We start from the raw sequence: 17,127 nt of genomic DNA on the forward strand, positions 1-17,127 counted from the left end.
TAGTAAGTGTGGCTGGATTTGAACTTAGGTCCTCCTGACTCCAGGCTGCCCTCAAGGTCTCTCTTAAGAACTTTGGAATTGATTGTGTGACATGGGAGACACTGGCACAGGACTGCCCTGCATGGCATGCCCTCATCAGAGAAGGTGCTGTGCTCTATGAGCAAAGTAGAATTGAAGGAGCTCAAAAGAAATGCAAGACGTGCAAATTTAGAGAATCCACCCCAAAGGTTCACGTGGACTATTTGTACCTGACCTGTGGTAGAGCATTCTGAGCACATATTCGTCTGATCAGCCACAGTCAGAAGCACTGTAACTTGACTTTAGCATAATGATGTCATTTTGGTCCTCTTCGAAAATGAAAGACAGCAACAAATCAGTAAATAAATGAACGAAGAATAAGCCTAGAATCATAGAATGTTAGCGTTGGAAGGGACCTTAAAGATGACCTGGCCCACCTCCCTCCTGTTGCTACTAAGGAAATTGAGGCAGAGAGAAAGGTAGCAAATTGCCGAAGGTCACATGTAGATCATCATAAATGGCAGGAAATGGGACATGACATAGACCTTTATTAGAAATTCTCCCTTTCTTGCTTCCCCTTCCTCGCCCCCCCCCCAGCTCCCAAGGCCCTGCTTAGGGCCCTGCCTTTGATCCCACGCTCATAGACTCATCATGGGAGGTACCACGGCTGTGTAAAGAGGGTGGAGAGGGAACCTCATGAGGTCCACCTGGAGTTGGAGACTTGGTATTGGAAATTGCGGAGGCAGATAAGGGGGCATTTGGGCCACCAGACAGCATCTTGGGCCTTGCAGTGTTTTCTGAAGATCCTGGGGGTGTGGGTAAGGCTGGAGATGTGGGTGACGCTGGGGGTGTGGGTGAGGAGGTGGTCAAGGATGAAGAGGTGGGCATGAGTAAGTAAGGTGTGAGCAAGGATGAGAATGAAGTTGAGCTGATTGCATGCAGTGGTGGCTCCCAAAGTGGGGGCCCATCAGGGCCCCGTTGAAGCCAGCCATGCATTTTGGCCAGTTCCCTGGTGTCTTCATGCTCCTGCCGTAACTGCCTTCGCTGGTCTAGCAGCTCCTGCCTGGTATCATGTAGCAGCTTTGTCCGGAGTAGGAGCTCCAGGAGCTCCTGCCGGAGACGCCTATTCTCAGCCTTGATAGACTGAATATGCATGAGGAGGGAGTGAGTGGCTTCACGCTCTGCCCTGCGGACCAACAACTGCACCTGTTGCCGGGCCTCACGCTCACATGTGGCTTTGTCCTCCAGGAAGCGTCCTTTCACACGGTGCAGCAGTTGGGTGTGTTCTACCCGCATGTGCAACAACTCTCTTTCTAGGGTCTTGATCCTGGCCAGCTGCTCCAGCTGTAGCTCCTGGGAGGGTCCAGAGGACCATAGGATCAGCCCCAAGGTGTTGACATGGACAGTCCCCTTTGTGCAATCCCTTAGGTTCTATATATCCCATGTCCAGACCTTTGAGCCAGCATCTCTGAGGTTCCAGAGACAGGTAAGCATATGGGGCTAAGAGCAACTAGGCAGGTTGAGCCTGCAGCCCCTTGCCTTTATGAGCCTTCTCTGAAGGCACTGCTGAGTCCTCCTTATCTGATCCCTCGTCTGTGTCTTCTCCCTTTTCCTCAGCCCTGTGTGCGACCTGCATCTGTACCCCTGCTCACCCATGGGTCACTGACCTTGAAGGGTTGTAGCAGTTCCACCTGGTATGCCATTTTGGCCGAGCGGGCCTCCATCTCTGTGAGCTGGGAGCGCACGACACCCTCGCGACCCTGGTATAGAGCAGTGAGCTCTTCTTGTTGGAAGTGCACCTGGGCCAGGTCTGCCCGGTTCTGGGCATCCAGTGTGATGATGAAGTTGGCACAACGCTGGGCCCGTGAGGACACGTAAGATGCATATTGCCGGTTCTCCTCACGTAGCTGGGCAGCCTCCTGGTCCAGGAAGTCATTCTCCCATAGCACGCTCTGCACATATTTCTCATAGGTGTCCAGCTGCTCAGTCAATGCTGCAAACTCCTGCTGTAGAAACTGGTAGCGATCCGACAGCACCACCTTCTCCGTGCCATCTGTGCCTGTGCCCCCTGTACCCCATGTGCCTCCCGTGCCCCCTGTACCCCGGCGGCCTGAGCCCCCACTCTTCTTCTTTGAGGCCATGGGGTGGGGCCTGTGGGGATATGTGGGACCTCAGGAGCACTGCCCAGGTCATTATGCCCACTCCCTGTTGCCCTGGGTTCATCATATCTATCCTTCCAGGATCATCCTACCAATTACTCTGTGTTCTCGGGGTCATCCCACCCATTCCTTTATCCTTCTGAGGTTGTCACCCACTCCCTTATCCTCCAAGGTCCCACCATCTAGTCTCCTGTCATCCCAAGATCATTCTTCCCTCTCCCTGCCATCCATCTTCTCCACCCCCACCCCCACCCCAGTCCTCCAGGATCAACTCTTTCATTCCCCTGTGCCTGGTAGGAATAAGAGAGAAGGGGTAGGGACTCAACAGGAGGAAAAGGCAGACAGACATTGAGGGGTCAAGGGCTGCTGACCTGTTCTTTCCTGGTCTGGCTAGAGCCTGACTGAGTTCATGGGGTCACCTCATCTCTAGCTCTTCACTGCCTTGAAGATCCCTTCCTGTGGATGTTGACAGCCAGGTCCTTTAGAAGGGTGTGGAGTTCTGTTGCTATAGAGAAGGGCAAAGGAACTCTAAGACTCTCTAAACATCACTATTACTATTGCGTCAGCCTGGACCTTGGCTTCATTCACCCACCCCACAAATCTCTGGCTACGCGCTGATCACGTGAAGGGAGCAGCCCTGTGTACTTTTGCATGTGGATGCCTATGGGGTGTTGGTACCCTATGTGTATATATCTGTGAAGAGACTCTCAGTGAGGTTTGGCAGCACTGAAATAGAAGAATCAAGGTTTGGGTCCCTGAAGAGTCTCCTTGGTTGTTAAATGCCTTTGGAGACTTTTTATTTGGGGGATGGGAGGGAAGGGTCACAGCAGTGGTGATTTGGAGTCTGTGTTCACACAGGCCACATGCCAGTATAGATTCTCATCACCTCTCATCTGGTCTATTGTAATCATTTCTTACATGATGTTTCTGGCTCAAATGTCTCCTTATTCCAACTTTCACATAGCTGAAGTGATTTTCCTGTTATGTCCTGTCTCTACTCAATAAATTCCAGTGGTTCCCTATTACCTCCAGAATCAAATATGAATTGAGCATTGAGTGCCTTTTTACTCTTCTTTGTTTTTTTTGGAAAACTCGAGACTTGAAACAAACCTAAGCTTTTAAGTGATTACCTCCTACCCACCTCAGGTTCTGGGGTAGAGGTAGAGAGAGCCAGGCACTTTGAGGAAAAAGGACCTGCCCTATGTCTTCAGAATTTAGGCTCCTTCAGGACTGATCCCAATCATTCATGAAGGGTGTAGAGCTCAGAGGGTCTACTTAGATGGTGGTGGGGAAGGTGGTGGAGCCAAGGTGGCAGAGAAAAGGCATGGACTCACCTGAGCTCTCCCAAATTCCCCTCCAAACGACTTTAAAATGAATTCTGGAGTGGCAGAACCTACAAAAGGACAAGGTGAAACAATTTTCCAGCCCAGGATAACTTAGAAGTTTGGCAAGAAATGTCTGTTGAGCTGGGATGAGAGTGAAGCACAGTCTAATGCAGGCAACTCCTAACAAACCAGTGGTAGGCGGGGGGGGGGGGGCGGGGCGGGGCGGGAATGAATAGGCAGCAGTGGCTTCTGGAGCTCTCAGTCTGCAAATGATAAGGTGGCTGGACAATTGGTCAGAAGGATGTTACAGAGGTCCCTTTGCTGACACTGGATGCAAGAGTCTGTTGCATTGCCCATACAGGGATCTGGGTCACAGTCTTGGGTCACAGTCTCAGGGCAAGGAGGACTACTAGTACATGAGAGTTTGCCGCTGCAGGGTAATGAGAACCCTGGTCACAGTTCCATGCAAAACCCAACTTTAATATAAAGTTAAAAGTCAAGAAATAGGCTGGAAAAGTGAGCAAATAACAACAACAACAAAGAAGGGAACCTGATCCTAGAAAATTGCTATGGTGACAGAGATCAAAATATAAACTCAGAAGACTACAAAGTCAAAACTGCTACATCCAGAGCTTCAAAGAAAAATGTGAATTGGTCTTAGGCCCAACAAGAATTCCTGAAAGAGCTCAAAAAAGGATTTTAAAAATCAAGAGAGGTAGAGGAGAAATTGAAAAAAGAAATGAGAGTGACACAAGAAAATCTTGAAAAAGATCCAACAGCTTGGTAAAAAAAGGCACAAAAAATGCTGAAGAAAATAACACCTTAAAAAACAGAATAGCTCAAATAGAAAAAGAGGCACAAAAATCCAATGAAGAGAAGAACTCCTTAAAAAGCACAATTGGTTAAATGGAAAAAGACAAAAATTCACTGAAGAGAACTCCTTAAAAAGCAGTACTGGCCACATGGAAAAAGGTGCACAAAAATTCACTAAAAAAAAAAAAAGAATTCCTTAAGAAGAAGAATTGGTCGGGTAGAAAAGGAGCTTCAAAAAGTCACTGAAGAAAATAATTCCTTAAAAATTAGAATTGGGCAAATGGAAGCTAATGACTCCATGAGATTTTAAGAAACAGTAAAACAAAGTTAAAAGAATGAAAACAATAGAAGAAAATGTTAAATATCTCATAAAATTTTTCTTTGACCTCATCACTGTTCATCACGGTGGGAACATAGCCACCGATGATGGTAGTGTGCCACTTCCTGCAAGTGACAACAATCATATTATTGTGAGCCTTGTGAGCCTGTCATTCACTCCTTTTGGGAGGCATACAAGCTTGTTAATTAGACTGGATTTGATTGAGAAAGCTATGCCAGCTTCCCAGTGCTCCTCATGATGATGATGACTCCAGAAAGATGTGTATCCTGGTCCAACTTTTGTCAGCTAGTCTTCATTTGCCAGCCTTGTTTCCCTCAGGGCTACTGTTTGACACAATACCTGCTGAGTTACTTTGCAAAAAGCGCTGTTTGTATTTCAGGTCGACTGGATTTTGTGTGGTCTATGTGTGCACATATTCCATATAGTAATGGTGAGTTTTTCTGAGAGCATCCTGTTTGTTGTTTCTTATAGCACAATTGTAGTATTCCATCACAATCATATACCACAACTTGTTCAGCCATTTCCCCATTTATGGGCATCTCCTTAATTTCCAATTCTTTGCCACTACAGAAAGAGCTGCTAAAATATTTTTTGTACCTATAGGTCCCTTTCCCTTTCTGTTTTGGAAAATAGATTGAGAAGAGATAATTTAAGAATTACTGAACTATCTGAAAGACATGCTTACTTCTTCCAAGAAATTATTAAGAAAAACTGCCCTGATATCCTAGAACCAGAAGGTAAAGTAGAAATTGAAAGAGTCCACTGATCACCTCCTGAAAGAGATCTCCAAATGAAAACTCCCAGGAATATTACCCAGCAAAATTAAGTGTAATCTCTTATCCATAAATCTGGTAATACTGATAACATAGGTAATATGTTCCATGCTCCTCTAATTTACTTATGATATCTTCTTTCTGTCTAGGTCATGTATCCATTTTGACCTTATCTTGGTGTAAGATGTTGGTCTATATCACATTTCTGCCAGATTGCTTTCCAGTTTTACCCAAAATTTTTACCAAATAGCCCATAATAGGTGCTTAATAAATGTTTATTGACTGACTGATTAAATTGTCTTTGGGGATTCTTTCAACTTTGAACTTATCAGATTCTCAGAAAGCCAGTTATTTGTCTCCTTTTCTCCTCAGAAGAATAGGAAGTAGGGCTGGAGCCAAGATGGTGGAATAGGGCCTGGAATTCACCTGAACTCTCCCAACAACTGTGTAATAACACCTCAGGTCAAATTCTGGAGCTGCAGAGCCAACAAAAGGTCAGGGTGAAGCAATACCAGACAACTTAGGAGGTTGACAGAAAAAGATGATCACACTGGAGTGGTGATCAGGCCTGGACCATGGCAATGCCAGCAGTAGACCTTAAGGTCAGCTACAACAGTGGCAGCAGAAGCTTTGAGATCTCTAAGTCCACAGATGGTAAGGGGTTGGATAATTGGTTAGAAAGAGATTACAAGAGACTTTTTGCTGGCACTGGGTTCAGGACCCTGTTGCATTGCCCATAAGCAGTTCTGGGCCACAGGTCCGGGGGGAAGAGGAACACTGGGACTTGTGACTTCAGAGGAGTAGGAGGACTGGTCACAGTTCTAGGGTGGAGAAAAGTGCTTGTGGTCATTCACAAGGGAGTAGGGGCCCTGCTCTCAATTCCAAGTGCTAGTGCTTGTGGCTGCAGGAGAGCAGGGGACCTAGTCACAGTTTCATGGCTAAAAGGAGCACAAGCACTTGTGGCTATAGAGAAACAATGTCCCTTCCTAGATAAAGACCAGAGCACATGCCAGGAGAGCAGTGATCACACCTCTCCTTAGATCATACTACCTTAGAAGAATCAAAAACCTACAGACCTCCAGAACTAATTCTGAAAATAGCAGCATAAGAAACGTGATGCTTAGGACAATGCCCCCTCCACCCTAGAAGCAGAGTCCGATGTTAACATGAAGTTAAAAGTCAAGAAATAGGCTGCAAAATGAGCAAATAACAAAAGAAGAGCCTGATCATAAAAAGCTACTACAGTGACTGGAAGATCAAGACACAAACTCAGAAAAAGACAAAGATGTCAAAACAGCGTTGAAGTAGGTCCTTACAGAAAAATGTGAATTGGACACAAGCCAAACAAGAATTCCCAGAAGAGCTCAAAATGGATTTTAGAAATCAAATAAGAGAGGTAGAGGACAAATTGGGAAAAGAAATGAGAGTGATGTAAGAAAATTATGAAAAGAGCGTCAACAGTTTGGTAAAGAAGACACAAAAATACTGAAGAAAAGAAGACCTTAAAAACAGAATTGGCCAAATGGTCAAAACAAGGCACAAAAATCTATTGAAGAGAAGAACTTAAAAATCAGAATTGTTAAATGGAAAAAGCTCAATGAAGAAAATAATTCCTTAAAAACTGGAACTGGGTGAGTGGAAGGTAATGACTTCACAAAACATCAAGCAACAATAAAATAAAATCAAAAGAATGAAAAATAGAAGAAAATTTGAAATATTTCAATGGAAAAACAATTGAGATAGAAAATAGATTGAGGAGAAATAATTTAAGAATTGTTAGACCTGAAAGCCATGATCAAAAAAAAAAAAAGAGCTCACATATCTTTCAAGAAATTATCAAGGAAAACTGCCCTGGTATCCTAGAATCTGGGGGTAAAATAGAAATTGAAAGAGTCCACTGATCACCTCTGAAAAAGGCTCCAAAATGAAAAATCTCAGTAATGTTATAGTCAAATTCCAGAGCACCCAGGTCAAGGAGAAAACATTGCAAGCACCCAGAAAGAAACAATTCAAGTACTATGAAGCCACAGTCAGGATCACACAAGATTTAATAGCTTTCACATAGAAGGATATGAGGGCTTGGAATATGATATTCTGAAGGGCAAAGGAGCTAGGTTTACAACCAAGAATCACAACCCAGCAAAACTGAGCATAATACTTCAAAAGGGAAAATGCATATTTAATGAAATAGAGGACTTTCAAACATTCCTAATGAAAAGCTGAATTGAAAATTTGACTTTCAAATACAAGACTCAAGAGATACATAAAAAGGTAAACAGGAAAGAGTAATTATAAGGGATTCAATAAGGCTAAACTGTTTACATTCCTACATGGCAAGATAATACTGTAACTCCTAAGGACTTCATCTTTATTAGGGCAGTTAGAAGGCATATACATAGACAGAGGGCATGTGTATGAGTTGACGATGAGGGGATGATTAAAAAAAATAAAATTAAGGTGTGAGAAATAGAAATGGAATGGGAGAAGGGGAAGGGAGAGAAAGAATGGGGAAAATTATCTCATATAAAAGAGGCAAGAAAGAAAGAGATTTTATAGTAGAGGGGGAAAAGTGGGGGGCTTCGCTTGAACATTTCTTTCATTGGAATGTGCTGAAAAAGAGAGTAACATACACACTTACTTGGGCATAAAAATATCTCTTACCTTACAGGAAAGTAGGAGTGTAAGGGGATAAGAGAAGAGGTAGGATTAATAGAAAAGAGAGTGCATTAAGGGAAGCAGTGGTCAAAAACAAAACAGACTTTTGAGAAGGGTTGGAGGGTGAGAGAGAGAGAGAGAGAGAGAGAGAGAGAGAAGAGAGAGAGAGAGAGAGAGAGGAGGGTAAATGGAAAAATAGGACGGAGGGAAAAACCACAATAATCATAACTGTGAATATGAATGGGATGAATTCACTCATAAAACAAAGCATGTGGCAGAATGGATTAAAAACAAGAATCCAACAGTATGTTGTTCACAAGAAATACACTTGAGACAGAGAGACATACACAGATTAAAAATGAGGGGCTGGAACAGAATCTATTATGCTTCAGTTGAGGTAAAAAAACCAACCAAACAAAAAACATGGGTAGCAATCATGAACTGAGACAAAGCAAAAAAAAAAATAGGTCTAGTTAAAAGAGATAAGCAAGGAAACTACATTTTGCTAAAAGCTACCAAAGAGGAAGTAATATCAATACTAAACATATATGGACCAAATAGTATAGCAATCCAAATTCTTAAAGGAAAAGTTAAATGAGTTAAAGGAGGAAATAGAGAGTAAAAGTATACTAGTGGGGGCCTCAGCTTTCCCTCTCAGAATTAGGTAAATCCAATCATAAAATAAACAAGAAATTAAGGAGATGAATAGAATTTTAGAAAAATTAGATATGATAGAGTTCTGGAGAAAATGGAATGAAAATAGGAAGAAGTATATCTTTTTCTCAGTTGTATATGGCACCTTCACAAAAATTGACTATGTATTATGGCATAAAGACCTAACAAATGCAGAAAAGCAGAAATATTAAATGCATCCTTTTCAGAATACAATGCAATAAAAATTAAATAAAATAAAGGGCTGTGGAAGTATAGATTAAAAATTAATTGGCAACTAAGTAATCTCGTCCTAAAGAATGAGTGGGTCAAAGAACAAATCATAGAAATGATCAATAATTTCATTAAAGAAAACAGCAACAATGAGACAGCATAAAAAATTTATGAGATGTAGCCAAAGTAGCACTTAGGGGAAAATTTATATCTCTAAATGCTTACATCAATAAAATAGAGAAAGAGTAGTTCAATGAATTGAGCATTCAATTAAAAAAATAGAAAAAGAACAAATTAAAAATCTCCAATTAAACACCAAATTAGAAATCCTGAAAATCAAAGGAGAGATTAATAAAATTGAAAGTAAAAGAACCATTGAACTAATGAATAAAATTAGGAGCTGGTTTTTATTTTTATTTTTTTTAAAAGGTAAACCAATAAAATAGGTAAGCTACAGGTTAATTTTACTTTTTTTTTTAAGAAGACAACCAAATTACCAGTAGCAAGAAGAGTGAATTCATCAACAATGAACTTGAAATTAAGGCAGTTATCAGGAGCTATTTTGCCCAATTACATGCCAATAAGTCCAACAATCTAAGTGAAATGGATGAATATTGACAAAAATATAAGTTGCCCAAATTAACATAAGAGAAATAGAATGCTTAAATAATCTTATCTTAGAAAAAGAAATTGAACAAGCCATAGATGAGCTCCCTAAGGAAAAATCCCCAGGACTAGATGGATTCACAAGTGAATTTTACCAAACATTTAAAGAACAATTAATTCCAGTACTATATAAACTATTTGGAAAATAGGCAAAGAAGGAGTCCTACCAAATTCCTCTTAAAATACAAATATGGTGCTGATACCTAAACCAGGAAAAGCAAAAACATATAGAAAGTTATAGACTAATTTCCCTAGTGAATATTGATGTAAAATTTTTAAATGAAACACTAGCAAGGAGATTACGGCAATATATCACAAAGACCATACACTATACCAGGAATTCACATCTGGTTTAATATTAGGAAAACTATCAGTGTAATTGACCATATCAATAACAAAACCAACAAAAATCATATGATTATCTCAATAGATGTAGAAAAAGCTTTTATCAAAATACAACACTCATTCCTATTAAAAAAAACACTGGAATGCATAGGAATAAATGCAGCTTTCCTTAAAATGATAAGTGGTATCTGTCTAAACCACCAGCAAGCATTATTTGTAATGGAGATAAGCTAGAAGACTTCCCAGTAAGATTAGAGATGAAGCAAAGATGGCCACCATCATGACTATTATTCAATATTCTACTAGAAATGCTAGCTATAGAAATAAAAGAAGAAAAAGAAGTGGAAGGAATTAGAATGGGCAATAAAGAAACAAAACTATCACTATTTGCAGATGGTATTTTGGTATACTTAGAGGATCCTAGAGAATCAGCTAAAAACTAGTTGAAATAATTAACTTCAGCAAAGTAGCAGGATGTTAAATAAACCCACACACATCATGAACATTTCTATATATTACCAACAAAGACCAAGAGGAAGAGATAGAAAGAGAAATTTAATTTAAAATAACTGCAGGCAATATAAAATACCTGGGAGTCTGCCTGCCTAGACAAAGCCAGAACTATATGAACACAATGCCAAAACACTTTTCACACAAATAAACACAGGTCTAAGTAATTGGACAATATTAATTGCTCATGGGAGGCCAAGCCAATATAATAAAAATGACAATTCTGTCTCAGCTAATGTACTTATTCAGTGCCATTCCAATCAAACCACCAAAAATCATTTTGTAGAGGTAGGAAAAATAATAACAAAATTTATCTGGAAGAACAAAAGGTCTAGAATATTAAGAGAATCAATGAAAAAAAATGTGAAGGAGGATGACCTAGCAGTACCAGATCTCAAATTGTATTACAGAATGGTAATCATCAAAACAATTTGGTATTGGCTAAGAAATAGTGATGAATTGGCGGAAGAGATTAGGTACACAATACACAGTAGTAAGTGACCATAGTAATCTAGCATTTATAAATCCGAAGATTCAGGCTTTTTGGATAAGAACTCACTGTCTGACAAAAATTGCTGGGAAAACTGTTTTCCTCAGTTCCTCATCTGTAAAATGGACTAGAGAAGGAAATGGCAAACTACTCCCATATTTTTGCCAAGAAAACCCAAAATGGGGTCATGAACAGTCAGACACAACTGAAATGACTGAACAACAATAATAGGAATAGACCAACATCACACATTGTATACCAAGATAAGGTCAAAATGAATACTTGATTTAGATATAAAGGGTGATATCACAAGCAAATTAGAGGAGCACAGAGAATTTTACCTGTTAGATCTATGGATAAGGGAAGAATATATGATGATAGAGAGCATCATGTGATATAAAATGGATAATTTTGGTTACATTAAATTAAAGTTTTAACCCCCCACAAACAAAACCAATGCAGCCAAGATTAGAAGGAAAGCAGGAAACTGGGGGAATTTTTTAACCACAATTTTTTCAGATAAAGTCATTATTTCTCAAATATATAGAGAAATGAGTCAAATTCATAAGATTATGAGTCATTCCCCAGTTCACAAATGGTCAAAGGATATGAATAGACAATTTTCAGAAGAAGAAATCAAAGCTACCTGTAGTCATATTAAAAAATGCTCTACATCACTGTTGATTAAAGAAATGCAAATTAAAACAACTCAGAGGTACCACCTCATACCTATCAGATTGGCTAATATGGCAGAAAAGGAAAAAGATTGATGTTGGAGGGGATTTGGAAAAATAGTACGCTTAATGCACAGTTAGTGGAGTTGTGATCTGATCCAAGTGTTCAGGAGAACAATTTGGAACTATGCCCAAAGGACTATAAAACTGCATACCCTTTGACCCAACAAGACCACTACTAGGTCTGTATCCTAAAGAGATCAAAGAAAAAGGAAAAAGATCCATATGTATAATTGTGGTGGCAAAGAATTAGAAATTGAGGGCGTGCCCATCAATTGGGGAATGGCTGAACAAATTGTAGTGTATGATTGTGATGGAATACTATTGTGCTATAAGAGATGACAAGTAGTTTGGTTTCAGAAAAACTTGGGAAGACTTATATGAACCAATCCAAAGTCAAGTGAGCAGAACCAGGATAATATTATACACAGTAACAGAAATATTGTACGATTGTCAATTGTGAATGACTTAGCTATTCTAGCAATACAATGATCCAAGACAATTCTGAAGGACTTATGAAAAATGCTATCTACTTCTAGAGAAAGGACTGATGGAATTTGAAAATGCAGATCAAAGCATACATTTTTTAAACTTTTTCTTCTTTGATCTGTTTTTTTCTTTTTTAAAAAAAATTTTCAATTAATTAATTTTTAGTTTTCAACATTCACTTCCATAAGCTTTTGAGTTTTAAATATTCTCTGCCTCCCTTCCCTTCCCCCCTTCCCAAGATGGTGTGCAGTCTGATATAGGCCGTACATACACATTTTTTTTTCTTTTTGGTGAGGCAGTCGGGGTTAAGTGTTTTGCCCAGGGTCTCACAGCTAGCAAGTGTCTGAGGCCAGATTTGAACTCAGGTCCTCCTGACTCCAAGGCCAGAGCTTTGTCCACTGTGCCACCTAGCTGTCCCATATACATTCTTATTAAACATATTTTCACATTACTCATGTTGTACAGAAGAATTAGAACAAATGGGAGGAACCATGAGAAAGAAGAAACAAAATTAAAAAAAAAGAGATAGCAAATAGTATTCTTCAATCTGCACTCAGATTCCATATTTCTTTCTCTGGATGTGGATAGCACTTTCCATCATGAGTCCTTTGAAGTTGTCTTAGATCCTTGTATTGCTGAGAAGAGCTAAGTCTATCAAAGTCTGTCATCACACAATATGACTGTTACTGTGTATAATGTTCTCCTGGTTCTGCTCATTTCACTCAGGATCAGTTCATATAAGTCCTTCCAGGTTTTTCTGAAGTTCTCTTGCTTATCATTTCTTACAGCACAATAGTATTCCATTACATTCATATACCACAACATGTTCAGCCATTCCCCAACTGATGTTCATCCTCTCAATTCCCAATTCTTGGCCACCACAAAAAGAGCTGCTATAAATATTTTTGTACATGTGGGTCTTTTTTTCCCCATTTTTATCATCTCTTTGGGATACAGCCCTAGAAGTTCTATTGCTAAGTCAAAGGGTGTGTACATTTTTATAGCCCTTTGGGCATAGTTCCAAATTGCTCTTCAGAATGGTTGGATCAGTTCACAACTCCAACAAACAATGCATTAGTGTTCCAATTTTCCCACGTCTTCTCTAGAATTTATAATTTTCCTATTTTGTCATGTTGGCCAATCTGATAGGTGTGATGTGGTACCTCAGAGTTGCTGTGATTTGGATTTCTCTAATCAAAAGTGACTTAAAGAATTTTTTTCAAATTGTTATAGATAGCTTTAATTTCTTCATCTGAAAACTGCCTATTCATATCCTTTGACCATTTGTCAATTGGGGAATGACTTGTTGTTGGTCTGTTTTGTTTTTTTTTTAACAACATTGCTAACATGGAAATATGTTTTATGTGACTTCGCATGTCTAATCCATAACAAATTATTTGCCTTCTCAAGAAGGTAGAAGGGAAGAAGGGAGGGATGGAAAGAATTTGTAACTCAAAATTTAAAAGAAATGTTTAAAAGAAAAGAAAAACTGGGAGCCATTGACTGGTGCTACAAAATTCAGCTATTTCCTGGGATTGAGAGAAGGTTTAGAACCCAGTACTTCTGGAAGCATTGCCTGGAATAGTTGTATGCTACGTTGATGCCTGGCACACAGTGGGCTCTGAATCAATGTTGATTGAATTGGTTACCATTCTCTAGATGAAGAAACTGATGCAAAGTACTTGCCCAAGGTCACGACTAATTAACATTATAGCCACAATTCAAGTGCAGGTCTCTGGTCTTCAAGTATAGTGCTCTTTCTAAACAGACAACTACTGCTGTCCTAGAAAACTACAAAGTTTCAACCCCTCCATTTCACAGAGAGGTAAATTGATGTTTGAGAGGCAGTGGGACACAGAGTGCTAGAAACTTGCTTGACACCAAAAATTTAGTATCAAGAAAGTTTATTACAGAGAAAGTCCCTAGGATTTAGATGTTTCTGGTCAGAAGTGGGCTCCACCCCTCTTAAGGAGGTGTGAGCCCTGAGTGCAAAGGAAAGAGTGCTTTTATGCAGTTAAATTTGGTGTGAAACCTCCCAGGCCTGGATTGGTTCTTCCTTCCTGGTTACATTCACTCTGGAATGCCCCCTGTTCCCGCCCTATTGTGTGGACAATTGTGCAGTTGCAGAAGTTACTAAGCCAGAGGTTCACTAAGCATGCTCAGTAGCTATTTAACTTTGTGACTGGGATCGGCTCTTATCTTGATTTTGGGGTCTTCTTGGAACCATCAGCTTTTGTCTAAGCCCAAGCCCAACTGCAGTGTAACTGTTTCCTTGAGTTGCTTTTATAACCCTCTGTACTATTCTACCTGTGGAAATTTAAGTCATCTAACTCTCACAATTCCTTCCTCTTCTTCTCAATAAGAATTATGTTTCTACACTTTCTGTACCTGTTGTCTTTCCTCAAAGCGTTTTAGCATTAGTTTGCATTCTTCATCAGAGGGGGAGGAATGATCATTAATTCCCTCAATCATCCTTCTAACTCCACCTGATCCTGTTACACGAATTCCCATAGCTGGTCCCATTGGGGTACTTTTAGTTAGCGCTGTTTCTATTAATTTTTGCACTAGTCCTCTGATATAGGGGATGATGCAACACCCTACTGCAGTTAAAACTCCTGTAGCTATGACTAGAGAGGTGATGGTGGATGCTGCTGTTCCCTTCCATTTGCCAAACCAGGATTCTAACCATCCCTTTAATCAGTTATCTATCCCAGAGTTCTGTGCCAACTCCTCAGCTAAAATGGTTAAACCTTGCAGTGCCTTAGTGATGGTTCTATCTGGGGCTGTGCTGTTGGGCAACATTTCATCAAGGGATTTTGGGGACTTAAAAACAATATGGGAGAAGGAAGGAAGGAGCTGACTGATGCATTGACAAATTAAAAAGGGGGCAGTCCCTTTATTAAGTACAGATGCAGACACCCAAAAGTAATGATAAATTGTCCATTTAAAGCTTCAGAGGTCTCTTCTTATACAGCTGTCTGACACTCTGGACATCATCCAGTGAAGTCTTCTTGTCTAAGTGCTGTTCAAACAGCATCCAGCTGACTCTTCTCCTGCAGAGATCCTCCTTCTTGTGTCCACTCACCTACAAGATTGATCTCAACACAATTTTAAATTACCTTGCCAATAAGCAGGGCAAATAATGAAAATTAACTCAACCCCTATGTCTTCACCATTACAAGATCAAAATTAGAACTTTGTCCAATTGTCATGTTTCAAGAAACTCAAATTAAAAAAATTAGAACCTAGCCTTACACTCTGCATTACTTCTAGTTTTATACCTTGCATTAGTTCATTATTCATTCCTAATCATATTCCCCATGAGGAAGATGAGATTCCACTAAGGAATTAATAACACACTCCAATAGTAGTTAAGTACACATAAAATAACAAAACAACCCAACTTCTAGTCATGTACAAATAAATAAGCCTTAATTAAAATAGATGCTTCTTTCAAGGCATTTACAAGATTGTCACAAGCTACTCTTCTTTTAACATTAATTGTAACAAACTGAGACAACTTTAACATTAATTAAGTATTAACTAAATAACAGAATAATATCCTAGTTCCACAATCTCCTGGCCTAATTATCCCCTAATGATGGGGTATGGGTCCAAGCTGAGACCCCTGCCCCTTGCCTCAGAAAGAATCCGGCTCCCATTTGTCTATGGGCCCCAGAAAACCTCCACACTTCAATCAACTGGCCTATATGGTTTATCTGCAACAAACTTTCCCCCTGGCTGAACTCCTTCAGGAGGGACCCTTGTGCCATGACCTTGGAATCCCAGCACCCACAAACCTCCAGATCTCATCATAACCGTTATTAGAAATTAAAGGATCCTGACTTATACAGGATGTACTAGTAACAGATGTCAAGACTGAATACGTAATTCTGAAATGCTAGGCCAAATAACTCAATCTTATACTTGTATCTTTCTATGATAACCTCAGATGTTCCCACATCAATCTATTGTTTAATAGATTCGATATTTATTCTTACAAACTTATGATTATAGGAATTTGCCATGAAAGAACAAGGACATAACTAAAGTAAGGGAACAATGCTTCCCTAGATTCATGTCAATTCCAGGCAGAAGTTATATATAAATTGACCAATTGCATTGAGCCAGGCTTAAAGTTTGCCAGGTGTCATAGTGGGGAAATTGAATCAGGAGAATCCCACCTTAGCCATTCAGAAAAGTCATTCTCTTGACCTTCCTATGAGAACACCCTCTTGCAGCTCATAAGTGGAGCTCACAAACCTCTTTGCAGGTTGCTGACATCATGGGTCAGTAGCTTGATCAGTTCCTTGTTAACCATACCTGGAGTTAGACTCAGCATAATAGTTCATTAACAGTTTCCAAGGTCTTAGATAGCAAATTCCTCTCAGAGTTTCAGGTGTGACTATAGTTTCACATTAATTAGGGAACATCTCCAAAGTGAGCTCTAAATAGTTTGAATAACTTCCTACACATGTTCTGGTTCCTAATAACATCCTGAGTAAAATCAAGTTTCCATTAAGATCATAATTTGCTACTCTAAATAGATTTATCTTTCTGTTTCTCAAGTTTATTTATTCCTCTATAACCATTCTTAATCTGAAAGAATGAGCACTTTCAGGACTCGAATCTTATACGTAAAAGTTCAAACAATGATTTTAACCCTTGCTAAGCCATGGAATGAATTCAGATCAAAACAGTAAGATCTTTCCTACTCACAGATTATACGCTTTAGTATTAATCACTGGTCTTAGATCTCTGATGCTGTTTCCATTGAGACTATTTCTCTAAAATCACCCAGTTAAGTTCAATCCAAGGACACAACAAACCCAGAAATGAAACTGTAAGTTCATAGGAGATTTAAACAAAATTTTCATCAACAATAAATTATTACTGCAGCAAATTAGCTTGAAAATAGAAATTTA

The 17,127-nt window shown here is 39.7% G+C and overlaps 1 protein-coding gene across 1 annotated transcript; it reads right to left on the reverse strand.

Annotated features, from left to right (window-relative positions):
• Nucleotides 1-546: 546 nt before the first annotated feature.
• Nucleotides 547-2,830, reverse strand: CCDC166 (coiled-coil domain containing 166). Its single transcript, XM_020995309.2, has 3 exons — nucleotides 2,549-2,830; nucleotides 1,686-2,169; nucleotides 547-1,371 (listed from the first exon to the last, which is right to left on the reverse strand). The coding sequence occupies exons 2-3, from the start codon at nucleotides 2,157-2,159 to the stop codon at nucleotides 631-633; spliced, it is 1,215 nt and encodes a 404-aa protein (XP_020850968.1). The 5' UTR covers nucleotides 2,160-2,169; nucleotides 2,549-2,830; the 3' UTR covers nucleotides 547-630.
• Nucleotides 2,831-17,127: the final 14,297 nt, after the last annotated feature.

The sequence above is a fragment of the Phascolarctos cinereus genome, unplaced genomic scaffold, assembly GCF_003287225.1.
Source record: "Phascolarctos cinereus isolate Bilbo 61053 unplaced genomic scaffold, phaCin_HiC Scaffold_4;HRSCAF=312, whole genome shotgun sequence".
Classification (NCBI taxonomy): Eukaryota; Metazoa; Chordata; class Mammalia; order Diprotodontia; family Phascolarctidae; genus Phascolarctos; species Phascolarctos cinereus.